The sequence below is a fragment of the Gopherus evgoodei genome, chromosome 7 (assembly GCF_007399415.2).
Source record: "Gopherus evgoodei ecotype Sinaloan lineage chromosome 7, rGopEvg1_v1.p, whole genome shotgun sequence".
NCBI classification, from domain to species: Eukaryota; Metazoa; Chordata; order Testudines; family Testudinidae; genus Gopherus; species Gopherus evgoodei.
This window is the reverse complement of record NC_044328.1, coordinates 11,149,610-11,168,161: the sequence shown is the minus strand read 5'-3', so window position 1 is coordinate 11,168,161 and position 18,552 is coordinate 11,149,610. Positions and strand designations below refer to the sequence as shown.

The 18,552-nt window shown below is 39.4% G+C and overlaps 1 protein-coding gene across 3 annotated transcripts; it reads left to right on the top strand.

The window, feature by feature from the left end:
• Positions 1-12: 12 nt before the first annotated feature.
• On the top strand, positions 13-18,084 carry ZDHHC6 (zinc finger DHHC-type containing 6). Of its 3 annotated transcripts, none has more exons than XM_030569690.1 (11): positions 13-85; positions 989-1,462; positions 3,892-3,983; positions 6,672-6,831; positions 7,795-7,956; positions 9,449-9,502; positions 12,131-12,298; positions 15,563-15,604; positions 16,095-16,240; positions 16,330-16,373; positions 17,472-18,084. In XM_030569690.1, the coding sequence occupies exons 2-11, from the start codon at positions 1,196-1,198 to the stop codon at positions 17,573-17,575; spliced, it is 1,239 nt and encodes a 412-aa protein (XP_030425550.1). In that variant the 5' UTR covers positions 13-85; positions 989-1,195; the 3' UTR covers positions 17,576-18,084. The 3 variants fall into 3 exon arrangements, with proteins under 3 accessions (XP_030425550.1, XP_030425553.1, XP_030425551.1); XM_030569691.1 differs by having other exon boundaries at positions 21-80; XM_030569693.1 differs by lacking the exon at positions 7,795-7,956.
• The last annotated feature ends 468 nt before the right edge of the window (positions 18,085-18,552 follow it).

The following is an 18,552-nucleotide window of genomic DNA, read 5'->3' as shown; positions in this document are numbered from 1 at the left end:
TTTCCGGGTCACGTGAGAGCGGCCCCGGAAGTGTTTGGAAGCGCTCAGCGGGGCATGGCATGGCAGGAGCTTTCGGAGGGGTGAGGTGCGCTGGGGGAGGCGGCTGGGGAAAGAGAGGCTACGAGGGGCTCTGGGGCTGGGGGGGAGGGGAAGGCTACTTGAGGGGGGGATCCAGGGGGGAGGGGAGGCCAAAGGCGTATCCAGGGCTGGGGGGAGAGAGGTGGCAACAGGGGGACTGTAAGAATGGGGGAGGGGTGGCCCCAGTAGGATCCTTGCTCTGGGCTGGGCTCATAGCGGTACGGGGGGCGGGGGATATATGTCTCCCCTGCAGGGCTTTTGGGCTGGCAAAGGGTAGGGTGTGAGGGGAACCCAGGGGCAGCCAGAAGGGCACCCATCCCCTGCAGTTGGTCTTACAGAGCGTAAAGCCCCTGCTATAAACCATTGAATGTGGGAGCCAGAGTTGGTGCTCAAATGTCTTCTCCCAATAGCCTGACCTTAGCACCTGGAGAAGGTAATCCAGATCTCTGGGCTCGGTGCAGGACAGGCTCTGCTGAAGGCCTGCTAAATGCTGCTGTATTGTTGTAGTTACTGCCTCTCTGGCTCGTAGGAGACAGCTTCCCTACAGTACAAATGCTGTCACTGGCTGAAGATCTCCTGCTGTACATGCACTGAATTGTTAATCCTGTGATGTGGGTCTCCTGTGAGTTATCCTAAATGACTAATGTGGTGTTTCATGATTTTAATGGATATTATTGCATTTTATTTAGATTTTAAAAGTATAAAAGAGGTACCTATTCAAGGATCTAGGTACACTCTCATTAATATCACAATAACTTTGAAGCAATGTGAAAGTAATCCTTTCATAGGAACTTGGCTTAAGTGACAACACAACTCCCCAGGCTGTGCATTGAATTCTTTCAATGCAGTCAACTTAGAGAACACATTTTTTTTCCTTTATTTTGAAATTGTCCTATTTCTGTGTTTCTAGGTCAGGTGTAGCACCAAGTCATCCTCTTGAGATGGATGTGAAGAGCTCCTACACCAAACATTAGAAATGTCTTGATCACAACTATCTATCTAGTATTTGGAGGCGTGACCATTACTGAAGATATGAAAACTTATGACAAATGGAAAACTGTAGTTAGAAATGGGAACATTGAATATTATTTGAAATAGAAAAATACTCTTCTTCAAAATGGGTGCACTGTGTTCAGTTATCAGGTTTGAGAATCTCCAGGAACTGAGGAGACTATGTCACTGGGGCCCCATCATAGCCCTTGGTGTGATAGCAATATGTTCTACTATGGCTATGATAGATGCTGTTATGTGGTATTGGCCTTTGGACACAACAGGAGGAAGTGTGAATTTTATCATGCTCATAAACTGGACTGTCATGATTCTTTACAATTACTTCAATGCCATGTTTATTGGCCCTGGGTATGTTCCTTTAGGATGGAAACCGGTAAGGAAATAAAATAAATTTTCACTAATAATTAATTTTCATGATGAAATCTTAATATTCATCTTTGCTAGTAGTCTGGCAATGCAGAAATCAAACTCAAACCTGGCTTGCCTTGTCAGCATAGATTAAGAAATTCTGTGAAAGTAGCATGTTGTAAGCCAGGAGTGTCAACTCATTGGAAGGAGAAGGTTGGATTCCTTTTCAATATGATAAATGGGTTGGTGTATAAATTCAGGATTGTATACTACCCAAAATATGTTATAGAAAATTCTCTGATGTCCGTAGGAGGTTTGCACAGAGATCAAGGAGGAGAATGTGATTTTATGTAGGAATTAAACATTTGGTTATTGTTTCTTATCTCTTTGGTAAGTGCTTTCTTGTCATATTGCTCAGTGAGAAAATCTCCTTTGGGCATCTGCTAGCTTGCCTTTTGATTCTCTTCCTTCACCATCAGCCTTTCAGTTTCTATCCTCTTCTTGTCTCTGAATTTCCTTCGCTCCAGCAACTCCCAGTCTCCAATCCAATGTGCTTCTGTCCCGCCTCTTATCCCCATTCCACCCACTAAAATGTTGAGTGGTTAATGTTGACTCTGCAGTGTTATTGTTGACTTTATTGTTGATACTTCAATCAGATTAATAGGAACAGTGGTGTTCTCTGAGTCATTATTTCAGGCTGCACACTCATGCAGACGTCAGTATTTATTACACTTGGTTCACATTTGGAAGATTATCTGCAGTCGTGAAGATTAGAAAACTAAGCTTTAATTTAATAAAAAAATAAGTTAGATTCTGGTGAATGTTTTATGTGAGCCATATAAATACATCATGTGGGCTAGATCCAGCTCCATGGCCATATATTCAACACACTTCTAAAAGCTAAGGTAGGAGGTTGCATTTCTTTTGTTCTCAGTTGACAATCTCCTGAAGCTAATTGAAAAAGTATTCACACACAGTCAAAGGGCAGAGGTACGACTAGGGTGGCCAGGGGCCTGTTTTCAGTCTAGTCGAAAAGGGGACCTAACAGTGTCCAGTCTGATCTGCTGACCAGGCACGTGAAGTCAAGTTACTGCAGGTGAGGGAGATGCCAAGTCATCACCCACGCCAGTCCCTACTTAGCCAGGGCTGCCTCCTACCTATGTCAGGTGGCTGCAGCTCCGAGCCTCCGCTCTGCAGGTGAGCTCCTCCCAACCAAGACGTAAGTGTGGGAGAAAAGGGAAGAGCAGTGAGCAATGTGGGGAGGAAAGAGGAGCAAACTAGGGTAGGGCGGAAGGGGCGGGGCAAGGCAAAGGCTGGGCCTCAGAGAAAGGGGAGGTTCCGGCACTCCTGCTGGAGTGTTCAGGTTTGAAATATTGGCAACCCTAGGTACCGGGTTTGAAGACAGTGGGCCAAAATCTTACTCACCAGTGTGCCAGTGGGATAGTCATGGTTCTGGCTTTACAGTGCTCTTCAACAGAAAGGCGAGGCAGGGGGACCCTAAAGCTGCCCTAATAGGCTAGCTGGGCATTCTACTTTATATAGGGAAATCACGGGCTTTATGCCATCCCACTTTTGGCCCCTCCTCTTGCTCTGGAGAGCATGTTGGATTGAGAAGGAGATTGGCTGGAACTCCTTGCACTCTATTGCAGTGGTTCTCAAACTAGGGCCGCCGCTTGTTCAGGGAAAGCCCTTGCGGGCAGGGCTGGTTTGTTTACCTGCCCCATCCACAGGTTCGGCCAATCACGGCTCCCGCTGGCCATGGTTCGCCGCTTCAGGCCAATGGGGGCTGCAGGAAGGACAGCCAGCACGTTCCTCGGCCCACGCTGCTTCCTGCAGCCCCCTGTTGGCCTCGAGTGGCGGCAGTGGGAGCAGCGATCGGCTGAACCTGCGGACGCTGCAGGTAAACAAACCAGCCCGGCCCGCCAGGAGCTTTCGCTGAACAAGTGGCAGCCCTAGTTTGAGAACCATTGCTCTATTGATCGCTGGTAGCATAAAATACCCTTACAGGCCATTACTAGTTGTCATATATTAGCGCAGCCCTAAGGCTACTTTAACCTCCTTCAGGGTCCGGATTGGTCCAGAACTGAGAGAGGAGAGAGAAAAACAGACACATAAACAGAAACAAATTTTTAAGGATTCAGCACTGCCGGTTATTCCACACAGGTTGATCTGCACAGAAGCCTGCTTGTGCAAAGTAACTTGCAGGGTGAGGACCTACATTTTTCAGGTGGAAATGTATTTCTTTTGTAAAGCATTACAAAAAACAGAGTTAATTGGAATGGTAGCCAAAAGTTTTGTTGTTTTCTCTCATACACTCTTCTACCAGGGTGGAGACCAACCACACCCAGACAAAGCAAAGCATAGAAGCATCATAGTCAGTATGAAATTGCTAAAGCATACTCTGCTAGTGGAATTACATATTTGTTTCTGATATGCCTCTTCTTATGCTTAAAGGAAAAATCTCAGGACTGCATGTATGTCCAGTACTGTAAAGTGTGCCAGTCTTACAAGGCACCACGTTCACACCACTGCCGAAAATGTAACAGGTACGGTCTTCCTTGTGTTCCTTTTTGTTCTTGGCATAAAGCAGTTTATGGTTTTAATGGTGAGTTATTAATATTTATTGTTTGGAGTATTGCACTGTGGGTTGTGCAGGGACTTCCATATTCAGAACAGTGTGCTGGTTTCCAAAGTCAAAATACACTGCTTGAAAATGGAAATGAATTTCTCTTACTGTTCTGACAGTAGAGAGCATATATGGTTAAAACAGCCATCTTTAGATATGCTCTTTTTTAAAAAATTGAATATTAGTTCCCATTAAGAATTTTTTTAATAGAAAAGTATTTAGATAGTGAGGTGGGTGGGCAAAAGCACCTGGGAAACTTTCATCTCCTGGTGACTCCTCCCACCCCACACTCCCCCCCCCCCCCGCAAAAAAAACATATATTTTAGTTACTTAAGGAATACTGATTTGAATGAGAGCCCAATTCTACCATTTTTGTACCTGGATAAAACTGACTTTAATGGGAATCTTGGGCTGGAAGTTTGTGAAATCTTTGTCAGGAAACAAGAGCTAATTTTTTTTAAGCATACCCAAAACCTGCTGGCTCAGCATAATAAACCCATAGTATAAATTTTCTAAGTCACAGTGAACGCCACTTCATAAATCTTTCAGTTGCTTTGTTATGAGTTTAAATAGTTTTGTCAGAGCATAAATAGCTGCACTGGAAGGGAATGTGGCTTGAAAAGACGCACAAATACTTCTAGCCATCTGCATTGCAGCATGTATTTACAATTCACTTATTTAGCTCAGCAGTGCCTGATCTGAAAGCCATTTGAGAACATTAGAAGAAGGAAGTTACAGCATACTCATAGATTTATTCCTGTCAACATTTGGTGCGTTAAATTGAGTCCATTTTATCAAGGCTGTGTTGAGCACTATCATTGTGTGCATTACAGGAAGTAAGGAGTCTGAAACTGAGGGACAGCACTATCATTTGTATGTACATCAGTGTATGATTCCTGTTTTTAAAAACTTAAAATTAGACTCCTGTCTACAAGTTACTGTTTTTTCCAAGAACGATTGATTGTGAAAGAGATGGCAGAAGTTTAGCAATATTTGCTTGAACTGTGAAGTTCTGTTAAATTAACCTTTCACAAAAGAACATATTTGAAGAATTTAGACTATCAGTAGAGCATACTTAACTTTTTCATAGCTTGTGAGTAAACTCTAAGCCTTTCTAAGGTAAGGGGACTAGCTGCAGAGAATTGACCATGTTCTCAAACTAGTTATCAGAATCTCTTTCTTTTACGCTGCTGAGGTATATTGGTCTGCTAGAGCCCAATCCATAACTCTGAACCTGGTTTACACACACAATTTCAATGATACATACAATTATAAATGTGATTTTTTTTATTTCCTTAAACTGATGCAACTTTATGTATGGATATTCTCATAGCAGTTTAATTTGTATCTGTAGGCACTAGCTAAACCAATGTAACCAGTTTTAAACTGATATGAGTGCCCACAAGGGTTTGTATTCATTTAGCTAAAGAGTTTTTTAAATTAATTTTAATTTAAATCTGTGCAACTTGTGTGTGTATGTTTTCCAGAAGCTTTTAAACTAAACTTAAAGAGATACTGTGATTTTGAAAATGACACTTCCATATGCAAATTTTATGTCTACTATTTTTACAGTTAACCTCTAGCTGAAAGAGATTAAAGAAAAATGTTTTTCCCTTCTGGGTTTTCAGATTGTTTACTTGGGGTGTTTGTATTAGTCCACTATTTTGTTGATGGTACTTGCGCTTCTATTAGCTCTGCAACGTTATATTTACCAGCAGCAGAGCTGAAAGCAAAGAAGTATCAGGTGGGATTGTGCACAGAGAGGAAGGGGAACTGGGGAGGGCAGTGCCTGGGGAGGTCCTGTGTGTCCTGGGGACGTCCTACGTGGCTCCTGTAAAGGGGAAAAAGACGCTTCTACACATCTGCAGAGGAGATGAAAAATCTTTTTTTTTTTTTTCTTTTAAGAGTTCTAAGCCATAAAGGTGCTCTGTTAGAAACTGAATATTGTGAAACTAGTTATCATTTAATAATTAAAGTTGTCCCTTTAAATGAAAACAAAAAAGAAATTAGCGGGGGGAACCTACGCATCCGTTAGCAGTTTACTGTCATATCCAAGTGTTTGGTGTAAATTCAAATGTGTTCAAAATTAGAGAAGTAGCAAGTACATATGAGGATGGAACCAAACTGAAGTGACCTGGACAGATTAGAAATGTGGGGACTGCAGGCAATACAGAGATCTAGTACACACCTAGGGAGGGGAATTAAAGATACAGAATAGTGGATCTAACCGAACAGCTACACCCATTGCTTTAAAATCGGTTTATTTTCATTTTATACTCTCCTAATAATACCTTTTACACATAATCAAACATTGTAGTAATCACATGGAAAGCAGAGAGTCAGGAGTGGGAGGAAAAATGGAGATTGTTTCATGAATTGTCTTTTTTAAAAAGTGAGAACCAGAGGGCTGGATGATCAAATAAATCTTCACCTTCTCTAATTTCTATGATTCTAGGCTGTTTTAGAGGAAACTCAAGTAGGCTTTAATGTATGGAGGGAGAATTGCCAGAAATTTAGTTTATACTTTTTATAAGTACTACTGATATACAGTCCAGTGAAATATCACTAAAGTTCTTGAATAATAACAATTATTTTTTTTTATTCTTAGATGTGTGATGAAAATGGACCATCATTGTCCGTGGATCAATAATTGTTGTGGGTATCAGAATCACGCATCCTTCACTCTGTTTCTCCTTTTAGCTCCACTTGGATGTATCCATGCTTCTTTCATTTTTGTTATGACCATGTACACTCAGCTTTATAACAGGGTAAGAAAACACATTTGAAAGTTCAAAACATTGTTTAAAGTAAACAATGGACGAAAAGGTGCCCCAACCCTCTGTAATCTGTTCTTTTTTTCTGTCATTCCTCACAGTCACTGTGTTTTCCTCCCACTTTGTTTCTTTATTGACTGGATACGGCTTCTGCGTAACACTTTTAGGGGTCAGGTAGTTTTTTGCTTTATGCTTTGGATGGCGACCAGGTCAGGTATCTTTTTGCTTTTTTTCTGCCTGTTGCCAGAAGTCAGGAGATTTTTCCCTTGTGTTCAAGAACAGACTAGATTGATTATCTCAATCTAAGACTGAAAATAACCTAAAGCAATTTCATTTAAATCAAGAGAAGTTCAAATAACAAAGAAGCAGAGTTATGTTTCCAGTTCTAAGCTTTCATTTTAAAACACAGTTGTTTCCAGCTTGTGTGGTTGTGAAGAAAAGCTTTAAAATACCATTTGAGTGTAACTGGAAAAATGACCTCTGCTGAGTTTGCAGACAACCCAAAGCAATAGCATGGAGAGATGTGACCTGCCCCTTTCATCGTTTTAGTTTTAAACCTGTGGATGCAAACTTGTGCCATATTGTAAACAGAAAATGTATGGACAGCATAATACTTATCTGAAGCTACCAAATAATTTCTACTAGTGTGCACAGAATTTAGATAATTTGTTGCAGAATTTAGGACCAACTTGGTATGGAGTCCACAGGATAGCGAGTGTAGTTCTCTATAGAGTATAAGCTTTTAATCTTATACTTTGGCAAAGGACAAAGACCTACTTCTGGCAAAGAACAAACTTGTGAAGAAAATTGAGAAACTCTACTAGTGTGTCTTTTAGGAATCACTGTTAATGCATTAAAAACATTGGCAGAGGCTTGAAGTCAGGTTTCTTGTTGGTAACTTGTTCTGTTTCAGGTATTGGAAAATAACAGCAATTTAATCATATTTTCCATTAATAGATATCTTTTGGGTGGAGTTCTGTAAAGATTGATATGAGTGCAGCCAAAAGAGACCCACTTCCTATTATTCCTTTTGGATTGTCTGCATTTGCTGCATCTTTATTTGCATTGGGACTGGCATTAGGAACAACCATAGCAGTTGGTATGTTGTTTATTATCCAGGTGAGTTGAAAAGCTTTTGTTGCAAACAGCTAAAGGCTGTAAGATTTACTGGGGTGGCTGCTGATGTAAATTGACGAACATAAGAATGACCATTCTGGGTCAGACCAATGGTCCATCTAGCCCAGTATCCTGCCTTATGGCAGTCGCCAATGCAACATGCTTCAAAAGGAATGAACAGAACGGGGCAATTATCAAGTGATCCATCCCCTGTCGTCCAGGCCCAGCATCTGGCAGTCAGAGGCTTAAGGACATCCAGAGCATGGGGTTGCACCCCTGACCATCTTGGCTAATAGCAGTTGATGGACTTATCCTCCATGAACTTATTTCATTCATTTTTGAACCAGTTATAGCTTTGGCCTTCACAACATCCCCTAGCAATGAGTTCCACAGGTTGACTGTGCATTGTGTGAAGAAGTACTGCCTTTGTTTTAACTTGCTGCCTATTAATTTCATTTGGTGAGTCTTGATTCTTGTGTTATGTGAAAGGGTTAATAACGCTTCCTTATTCACTTTCTCCACACCATTTTTATTTTATAGACCTCTCTCATATCCCCCCTTACTCTTCTCTTTTCTGAGAAGAGTGGTCCCAGTCTCTCTTTAATTTCATATGGAGAGAGATTTTGTTACCCTTGTCTCTAGCTTTTCCATTTCTGATGTATATATTTCTGAGATGGGGCAGCCAAACCTATATACAGTACTTAAAGTGTGGGTGTACCATGGCTTTATATAGTGGCATTATGATATTTAGTGTATTATTGTCTATCCCTTTTTAATGGTTCCTAATGGAAGAGGAGGAACAGAATTCAGCATTAAAATGAAACTATTTTTCCAACTTTTTGGTTGTGTGCGACTCTTCTTTTTGTGCTCTTTCATTTCCTTCATTTTCTCCCTCATTCCTTCTATCATTTTCTTTCTTTCACTGAAGAATTTAGGGAGTGTAATCTAACGGGTAGAGAGGATTTGGGAGTCAGAACCCAGGAATTCTGTTCTCCAAAAAGCAAATCATTTAGCCTCTCTCTGTCTGTGTCCCCATCCTTGAAATAAGGATAATAATGGGTATTGTGGTGATACATTCTTTGTTTTTCAAGTGCTTTGAAATCTTCTGAAAGGAATAGTACAAGTGCAAAGTATTACATTTTAGGCCTCCCCTATAATGCACAATGAACATTTTTAAGGGTATGTCTACATTGCAAGTGGATAATTAGAATAGTGAAGATGTGGTGGGAATATACTCAGGCAGCTAGCCAATGCCACTACGTCTTCACTAACATGCTACAATCACATATCCACCCTATAAGGATGGGATTAGAAAACTTTTTATTCATGCTGAGTTTTGATATTTTGTATTATTTTATAAATTGCCATGAACTTTTAACCTAAACTTTTCCCTACAGTGTTGGAATGACTGTTATGTCATGTATAGTTTGCCCAATTGATGTGCTTCCTAGATGTAGCCCATGCTAACTTCCTCTAATTCTTTTACTTTTTTTAGATGAAAGTCATTCTGAGGAATAAAACTTCAATCGAATCATGGATTGAAGATAAGGTAGGTTTTAATTCTGGTACACCCTGCAGTATATTCTATCACGACACTACTGCACACTATAGTCATCTCTTTTTTATTGTTTTGCCTCCCGAGCTTTAAACCCAAGATATTGTTGCACTTTAAAACATTGTTTCAGGTCACCACAGATTGGAGCTTGCCTACAAAATACAGTTGTACCCATGACTCACTGAAACATATCTAAATGGAAGACAAACCCTCTAAGGGTATCTTTTATTAGGGGCATAGGAGATGAACTTGGAAAATAAATTATTTCCCTTTGGACAGTTGTGCTACTTGAAGTGTGTGGCTCTGTATCTGGAACTAAAGACGACCTTCCTCAACTATCTCTTTATCCAGGCTTGCCACTTTCATTGTCACATGCTCTCACCCATTCTGGCAATGGTGCCACTTTTGACCTCATCTAGGAGATGAATTAAAACAAGTATTTTTGTGCTTTCTTCTATGACTACTTCATTCAGTATGGAAAGCCCTCCCTAAACTAATCCGTAAGGCCATTACCTTCACCGCCTTTAAATCCCTCCATGAGACCCACTTTTTCTATAATACCTAACAAGAAATCAGCCAGCTAACAGCTAAAATGTAAGAGTTATGGTGATACTTTTTTTAAAAAACAACCTAAGTACTCGGAACCACCAAGTTGGGCACCTAACTGACCTGTTATCATCATCCTCCGCCTCCTCTTGTTTGTCGCATTCACTTGTTATTTCTTGTTTTAAATTGGACTGTAAGCCCCTTAGGACAGGGACTGCATGTTACCACAGTACCTAGCATGATAAGGCCCCTACATGTTTGCACAGAAGCTAGCACAATTGAGCCTTAATCCTAATTTGAGTCTTTCAGCACAACCACAGTACAAATAAAAAATGAGGCTCCAAGTGTGGCAGCTTCCTATTAAAATGGAATAGAAAACTGCCTTTGTGCTTCTGTGTGCAAACACAGGGTCATAGTGGTAAGACTCTCTGCAAGTACAGATTGATTGTACAGTTTTCATAAAGTATGTTCATGTTGAAAACTAAACGCATACAGAAATTTGTTTAAATTTCAAACTGTGCAGTATTAAATATATTTTATCCTTCTGTGACTGTACCACTAGATGTCACTATTACTTAAAGAATAAAAAGTTGTTAGGCCAGGGGTAGGCAACCTATGACACAGGTGCCAAAGGCGGCACGTGAGCTGATTTTCAGTGGCACTCATGCTGCCCGGGTCCTGGCCACCAGTTCGGGGGGGCTCTGCATTTTAATTTAATTTTAAATGAAGCTTCTTAAACATTTTAAAAGCCTTATTTACTTTACATACAACAATAGTTTAGTTATATACTATAGACTTAGAGAGAGGGACCTTCTAAAAACATTAAAATGTATGACTGGCACATGAAACCTTAAATTAGAGTGAATAAATGAAGATTTGGCACACCACTTCTGAAAGGTTGCTAACCCCTGTGTTAGGCAATAAAAGAGAAAATTCAGAATGTACATGTATGTGAAATCATTTGAGAGGTGTGGACTTTATTTCAGATAATACCAAACTGTGCACATATCTTGAAAGTTATGATATAATCTGAAAAGTCCATGAATTCTAAATTATGCAACACATTGTACCAAGTTCTGAAAATTGGCCAGACATCAGCCTTTTTAAAACTAGCTCACACTATGGTCCAAATATTTGCTTATCAGTGATGTACCTACTGACCCTATTGCTAGATATCCTAGGGTAACTGGCCCCTTTAAGAGAGAGTGTAGGGTTCAGTGTATCTGTGACTGATTATCTGCTACTCAGTTGAATTTAAGGGAAGGTGCCTAGGCCTTATTAAAAGGAAAGTGGGTGCAACCAGGGGATAAGAGAACTGCTGCTGAAAAGGCTCAGCAGGAAAGCAGCTGGGGAACCTGTTGAAGGACTAGCCTGAGAGTCCAACAAGTATAGGCCCAAGAAGGAAGCCTGTGCAACCCCCTGATTGCATGCGGAGGGACTGAGTAGAGCCTAGGAGTGGGCTAATAACTGTACCTAGTGAAGAGGCTTGGAGCCAGACTCAGGCAGGAGGCGGCGCTGTGCCCTACTGCCAGAAGCTGGTCCTGGACAACAGGGGCTGGATCACTCAATAAACGCTCTGTTAGATTCATTCCCTCCAGGCTCTAGCCACTGTCAGAAGACAGAATATTGGGCTAGATGGATTATTTGTCTGATCCAGTACGGCCATTTTCATGTTCAGTGGGAGACTGGGGTGCAGGAGACTTTACTGTGGAAAGAAAACAGGTTTGTGACCAGACATATAATCCTGTGGCTTATTCCTGGGAATCTGTGAAGGGAATGAGGCAAGGGCGTCCTTGCACAGCTGCTATGGTGTGTGTGCGTGTGCATGCATGCACCCGGTGACACTACAGATGCTATAAATGAGTAAAACGCATTCCAAAATGCAACAATTGTTGTATGCGAGGCTATAAAATGTCACAAACTAGCAGGATTTCACTGTTTGTCTCGCATTCTTGGCCTTATGGCACTGTAGGGCCTGTACAAACCTACTCTTGGCACTCTTAGTATTTGCTGTTAAGTCATGTTGTGTGTTTGTTTTGTTTGTTTTTTAATGTTGTGTGTGTTTTCTGTGTGCAGGCCAAAGACAGAATCCAATATTACAAAACGGGAGAGATCTTTATTTTTCCTTATGACATGGGAAGTAAATGGAAGAACTTTAAACAAGTGTTTACGTGGTCAGGGATTCCTGAGGGAGATGGCCTCGAATGGCCAGTAAGAGACGGTTGTCATCAGTATACTTTGACAGTAAGTATTCTTCTCAGATCTCTCCACTATTTTCCATGTACACACACCCCCACACACACACAGATGTCTGCTTACCTTAACACATTATGAATCTGTTTTTAAATAACCCTGCACAAAATAAGATTAACTATATCACAGGTACAATGGAAATATAAGCTCTGTCAAATCATCCCCCATCTGTAATACAGTAGATTCAAAATGTTTAATTTTGCGTTCAAGAATTTTGAATGCCCATCACACTACTTCATGTTTGCCATTAAGTGTCGCTATACCTGACTTTATTTTGTATGGATTAAATCTGTTTCTATTTTTCATTTAAATTAAATTTCTACTGAAAAATGAATAAAAGATGCCTGTGTGTGTGTGTGTGTGTTTTTTTTTTCTTTTCTTCTTACCCTCAGGTTAAATGTAGCAGTTCCAGCTGTCTTAGTCACCCTTGCCCATCTAACTTGTGTGTGTAACTTTTCCTCACAATTCCAGTACATCCTATTCGGATTTCTGCGGCATCTCCAATTGTTTGGTCAGAGAGAATGAATATAGAAATAGGGTGTCTAGTGTAAAAATACATCAAAAGTTTTAGAAGATCTTTATTTTTCTTATAAGTGACTACTGTATTTGGTAAATAAATGTTTAACTTTTGGCTTGTCTACCTTTATCAAACTTTAAATATGCTGTAAGCAGTATAACAGATTTATCAGTGCAGAATAATATACCATTTATTTTCATTCTTCACACTTTATATAAGACTTTAGATTAACTCGGCCTCACTTAACAAAAGTGTCCTTTTTTTCTTATTTTATTTTATAATCTGATCAAGGAAGCATCTCTTCATTTATATCTTATTATCCTTATTTAAATTACTCTGTATTTTAAATTGCTCAGCCTTAGAAAGCAGTATCTGCTAACAGTGTAATTCACTCTTTCACTGCTGGCTTATCTTTATAGCTATAAATTATTCTTTTTGCTACTACTAGAACTATCATGCAGTATTTGTTTTGCAATGTTTTTAATATTGAAGTCTCATTTTAAGATAATGGAATCAATTGTAAATTTAGTCCTTGTGAACGGTAACGGATTGACAAGCATTGATAATATTTATTCATTAAAATAGTTATAGCATGGATATCAGCAGTGAAAACTGCCTATGCACTTCCTCTTTAAAGTGCCTCTACCCTCTTATGAAGGGACTTTTTGGAGGAAGTTCAAGTTCTTGGTGTCTGCTAAGACAGCCATCAAAATGACAATTACATGAGGATCTATTCTGGTTTTATTATTGGATATTAAACACTTTTATTGTCCGTGTAGAGGCAAAGAAAGCAAACCTCTCCAGTATTTACTTAGAACAGGTGTAGGTAAAGCAAGTGGTACTTATAATTCCAAAGTCGTATGTCCCACTCTGGATCAGTTTTTGAGATGGGAGGAGGCAAAGAGCGCTTAAAATGAGTCCATTAGATAAAGTAGGCATGCAATTCAAAGGATCCCTTTGGTAATCTAATTGTGAGAATCTGGAAATATTCATATGCTGTGGGGATGAGTGTGGTATCAGAACTTATATAAAATGGAAACTCCTTTTAAAAAGTGGAAGTAAATCCTAGCGAGGAAAATAGAAAGGAGCATAAACTGTGTCAAATGAAGTGTAAAAATATAATTAGGAAGGCTAAAAAAGAATTTGAAACATGTAACCAAAGACTCAAAAAGTAATAGCAATTTGTTTTTAAGTACATCCAAAGCAGGAACCCTGCTAAACAACCAGTGGGGCCAATGGACAATCAAGATGCTAAAGGGGTACTCAAGGGTGATAAGGCCATTGGAGAGAAACTAAATGAATTCTTTGCATCAGTCTTCATGGCTGAGGATGTGAGGGAGATTCTCAAACCTGAGTCATTCTTTTTAGATGACAAATGTGAGGAACTGTCTCAGATTGAGGTGTCATTGGAGAACATTTTGGAACAAATTGATAAACTAAACAGTAATAAGTCACCAGGACCAGATGGTATTCACTCAAGAGATGTGAAGGAACTCAGATGTGAAATTGCAGAACTACTCACTGTAATCTGTTACCTATCATTTAAATCAGCTTCCGTACCAAATGACTGGAGGATAGCTAATGTGATTCCAATTTTTAAAAAGGGCTCCAGAGGTGATCCCGGCAATTACAGGCCTGACTTCAGTACTGGACAAACTGATTGAAACTATAGTAAAGAACAGAATTTTCAGACACACAGATGAACATAAATTGTTGCTGAGGAGTCCACATGGTTTTTATAAGGGAAATTATGCCTCTTTGAGGGGGTCAACAAGCATGTGGACAAAGGGGATCCAGTGGATATAGTGTACTTAGATTTTCAGAAAGCCTTTGACAAGGTCGCTCACCAAAGGCTCTGAAGCAAAGTAAGCTGTCTTGGGATAGAAGGGAAGGTCCTCTCATGGATTGGTAACTGGTTAAAAGATAGGAAACAAAGGGTAGGAATAAATGATCAGTTTTTAGAATGGAGAAAGGTAAATAGTGTTGTCCCTCAGGGGTCCGTACTTCGACCAGTCCGATTTAACATATTTATAAAGAATCTGGAAAAGGGGGTAAACAGTGTAGTGGCAAAATTTGCAGATGATACATAACTACTCAAGACAGTTAAGTTTCAGGCAGACTGCGAAGAGCTACAAAATGATCTCTCAAAACTGGGTGACTGGGCAACAAAATGGCAGATGAAATTCAGTGTTGATAAATGTAAAGTAGTGCACATTGGGAAGCATAATCCCAACTATACGTACAAAATGATGGGGTCTAAATTAACTGTTACCACTCAAGAAAGAGATTGTGGAAAGTTCTCACTGAACATTCACTCACTGAAAACATTCACTCAATGTGCAGCAGCAGTCAAAAAAAGTGAACAGAATGTTGAGAGTCATTAAGAAAGGGATAGATAATAAGACACAAAATTATATGGCCTCTATATAAATTCATGGTGTGCCCACATCTTGAATGCTGTGTGCAGATGTGGTTGCCCCATCTCAAAAAAGATATATTGGCATTGGTAAAGGTTTGGGAAAGGACAACAAAAGCGATTAGGGATATGGAACGGCTTCCGTATGAGGAGAAATTAGTAAGATTGGGACTTTTCAGCTTGGAAAAAAGAAAAAGACGACTAAGGTGGGACTTTAAACGGGAGGAAATAGATTTCAGGGTGCTATTTAGTTTGTATTTAAAATTGGTAAGTGCTCTCATACTAAATGCTGCCTTAAACTCCTATTTATAATCTTTTGCAGATAGAGCAATTGAAACAAAAAGCAGACAAGCGAGTAAGAAGTGTAAGTATTTCTGTGCTGCTTGGAGTCTGACGTTTCCCATGTCAATAAATGTAAGTTATTACTGGTATAGTAGTTCTTGGTAAAATGGAGCTTTAATACTGTCCACCCAGTTTGACACTTTGGAAATAAAAATTTTGATTTCTCACAAACAGAGAGTTGCAATCCTATTTAATTCAAACATTGATCATATTTTACACTAAATTCTTACTCTCTAGATTATATTTGATAAGCAGGAGAGTCAAGCGCTATATACCCAAGGCACACAAATGCATCCATGACAATACAAGATAAGGATGACTCCAATCTTCCTTTTTTAAACAGTTAACATAGACTTTAGAGTGGCTGTGACAGTAGTTGTCTTTACACATCAGATTCTCAGTATGCTTGAATTGATTTTAGTATGAAATTACGGCTAATGGAAAAGTGAGACTGATAGCAAAGGAGTGACTTCTTGCACTACAACATGACTGAGATCTCTTTAAATTGGCAGGTGCGGTACCGAGCAGTAGAAGATTACAGTGGTGCCTGCTGCCCTGTGACTAAAGGTGTTAAAACATTCTTCACAACCCCATGCACTGAAGAACCGAGAATTGCACTGTGTAAAGGGGATCTGATTTTGGCCACTAGAGGTTTAAAGTTAGTGGCTTTATACATTTAAACTTGATTGAGAGAAGGTTGTGTGATTTAGCCCTACTGTCTAATGAATATATTTGCATCTTTTTCAGACACTGGATGTATGGAGACAAAGTTCTTGACTCAACTACTGACGGTACAAAGCAATTACTTTTAGTTCTTCTTCAAGAAGCAAATCCGTATTATAGTTTTAGCAGGATAGTCTAGGTTGGTGCACTGTGCAAATGTAAAACCATAAATTAGATAATTCCATTAACTAAAATATGGTAAATAGTAAATGTTAATCCTCAGAATATAGAATTGACATACATTCAGCTGCAAAACACACCCAGCAAACCGATCCAACTTTTCTGAATATTAACATTTGATGGATACTCCAGGTTTTATAAAGGAATAAAGGCGGTAGTTTCACTCAGTTTAATAAATTCTACAGAAACATATCCTGGATGGTACTAAGAGGCTCATTCTGTAATTTGGTGAAACCCTAATATATTACTACATGTTTCTCTGAACAAAAGAAAACCCCTCTCTGTTGTCATGATTATCATTTTATTTCGGGTATTCAGAGGGCAATGATTTGTAAACCTGTCTTACTAGTTTAGTTAAAAAAAATATACTGAATGCAAAATAGACTGAATGCTCCAACCTCTGGAGCTTGTTGGTGTCCCTGAGTCAAGACTGATTCTAAATCCATGTCTTATGAACCATCATAGCTATAAACAGTCTGTAAGTTCTCTGTCTAATTCTACAGAAAATTAATTTCTAACAAGTTGTATCAGATTTTAGAGTCAGGTAGTTCTGACTGTCATCTTGCTATACCTAATCCCATCTGTACTTAAATCCCAATGGCTTTTTTAGCAGCTTCTATCTCAGTTAGAAATTTCTATTCTGAAGCTGGTATTCCAAGCTGCTTTTCCACTATCAAGTATTAATTCCTAAGTTCCAAAAGTTAGCTGCTCCAAATCAGACTGGTAACAAGGAAAGATGAGGATAAGTTATGATGATGTGTGTGCCTTTCTTGGAAGGTCTGAGACTGCCTAAGGCTAGATATGCTTTGGCAGTTAACTCCAGTAAATTTTTCCAAACACTGATCCTGAGCCAGTCATCGGCACGAGTAATGTCAAGTCCTGCATTTTGAGGGTTATGTGATGTTTATCCATTAGAATGAATACACAGGAGGATCCCAGGTAAATGCTTTATTATAGCTAATTAATGTCTCTTTTCTTACCACCAGCTGGAATGAGAGTCAGAGGCTGGTTTCCAAGGAAATGTGTGGAAAAATGCCTGTATGACTCTGAAATGGATCAACCATTGGACGGAGAGAAGAAAAATAGATAACCATCTTGTCACCTTTATGAATAAATGGAAATGTTCCTTTCAGACCACAGTCCTTTACTTGAAACCTTCTGTATATTATTTTAGACTTATGCAGGAAATATGGTGTGAAAGTGACTTTTTTCTCACAATTAAAGGGTACCCTAGCGCCATGGTTTGCGTATATTTTTATTAATGTTTTTATAACTGAAGAAGCCATTCCACATAGATGCCTTTGAGGTACAAAGGTTTTTCCACCTTAGGACAGATTTAATTGAATTTTCTTTACTGTTTAAATGAAGGATTTTTTTAATTGCAGACTGAGGGACCTTTATTTCTAAATTTTTCCACAGTGGTTTCAATGGCTAATGCATGCTGCTTTTCCTTTGTATATTACTTGGCCATGTGTCCCAAGTGCCCCCTGAAAGCTATAGAGTAAACTTTGAATTCAAATGCAAGTATGATTTGCTACCTGTGACTTTTAATAACATGTAAACTTTTGTCAATTGCAAATAAACAATGTGTATTCTGTATATGTGTATTATGACTATGCATTTAAATGTTTAAAATGTCACACTGGTCAATTTACAGGTGCAGAAATGGATAAAGATCTGGATCTGAAAGGAGCTTACAGTGATGGAGCTTTTAGAAATAGGAAGATCAAAAATTGAAACATTCTCTACTACTAACTGCTCCCTTACCAGAGTATACTAGTTACAAAGTCCACCTAATTAATGGCACAGTTGCAGAATTAGCAGCACCTCTGTTCCCCCTTTGGTCAGAGCACCCACCACAGTGGGGCCTTGTGCGCTTACTTGTCACAGGGTGAAATTTCTTAATTCCTTCCCTCCTAGGCTGGGACTGGGTACTCTACCCTGTATAAACCAACTGTTTATCAGCCTGCAGGGCAACAGGTTTTGGGATCCTGTGATGGGTGTGAGTGATTAACATCCTTCTGACTCCAAACTGATTTTATTTACAGTTAGAAAAAAACCCCCAAC

Excerpts from the sequence above, each read along its gene's own strand:
- ZDHHC6 (XM_030569690.1), top strand. The coding sequence starts at position 1,196 with ATGGGTGCACTGTGTTCAGTTATCAGGTTTGAGAATCTCCAGGAACTG. Across the intron at positions 1,463-3,891 it reads TTCCTTTAGGATGGAAACCG|GAAAAATCTCAGGACTGCAT; the intron begins GTAAGGAAATAA and ends TTATGCTTAAAG. Across the intron at positions 9,503-12,130 it reads AATCATGGATTGAAGATAAG|GCCAAAGACAGAATCCAATA; the intron begins GTAGGTTTTAAT and ends TTCTGTGTGCAG.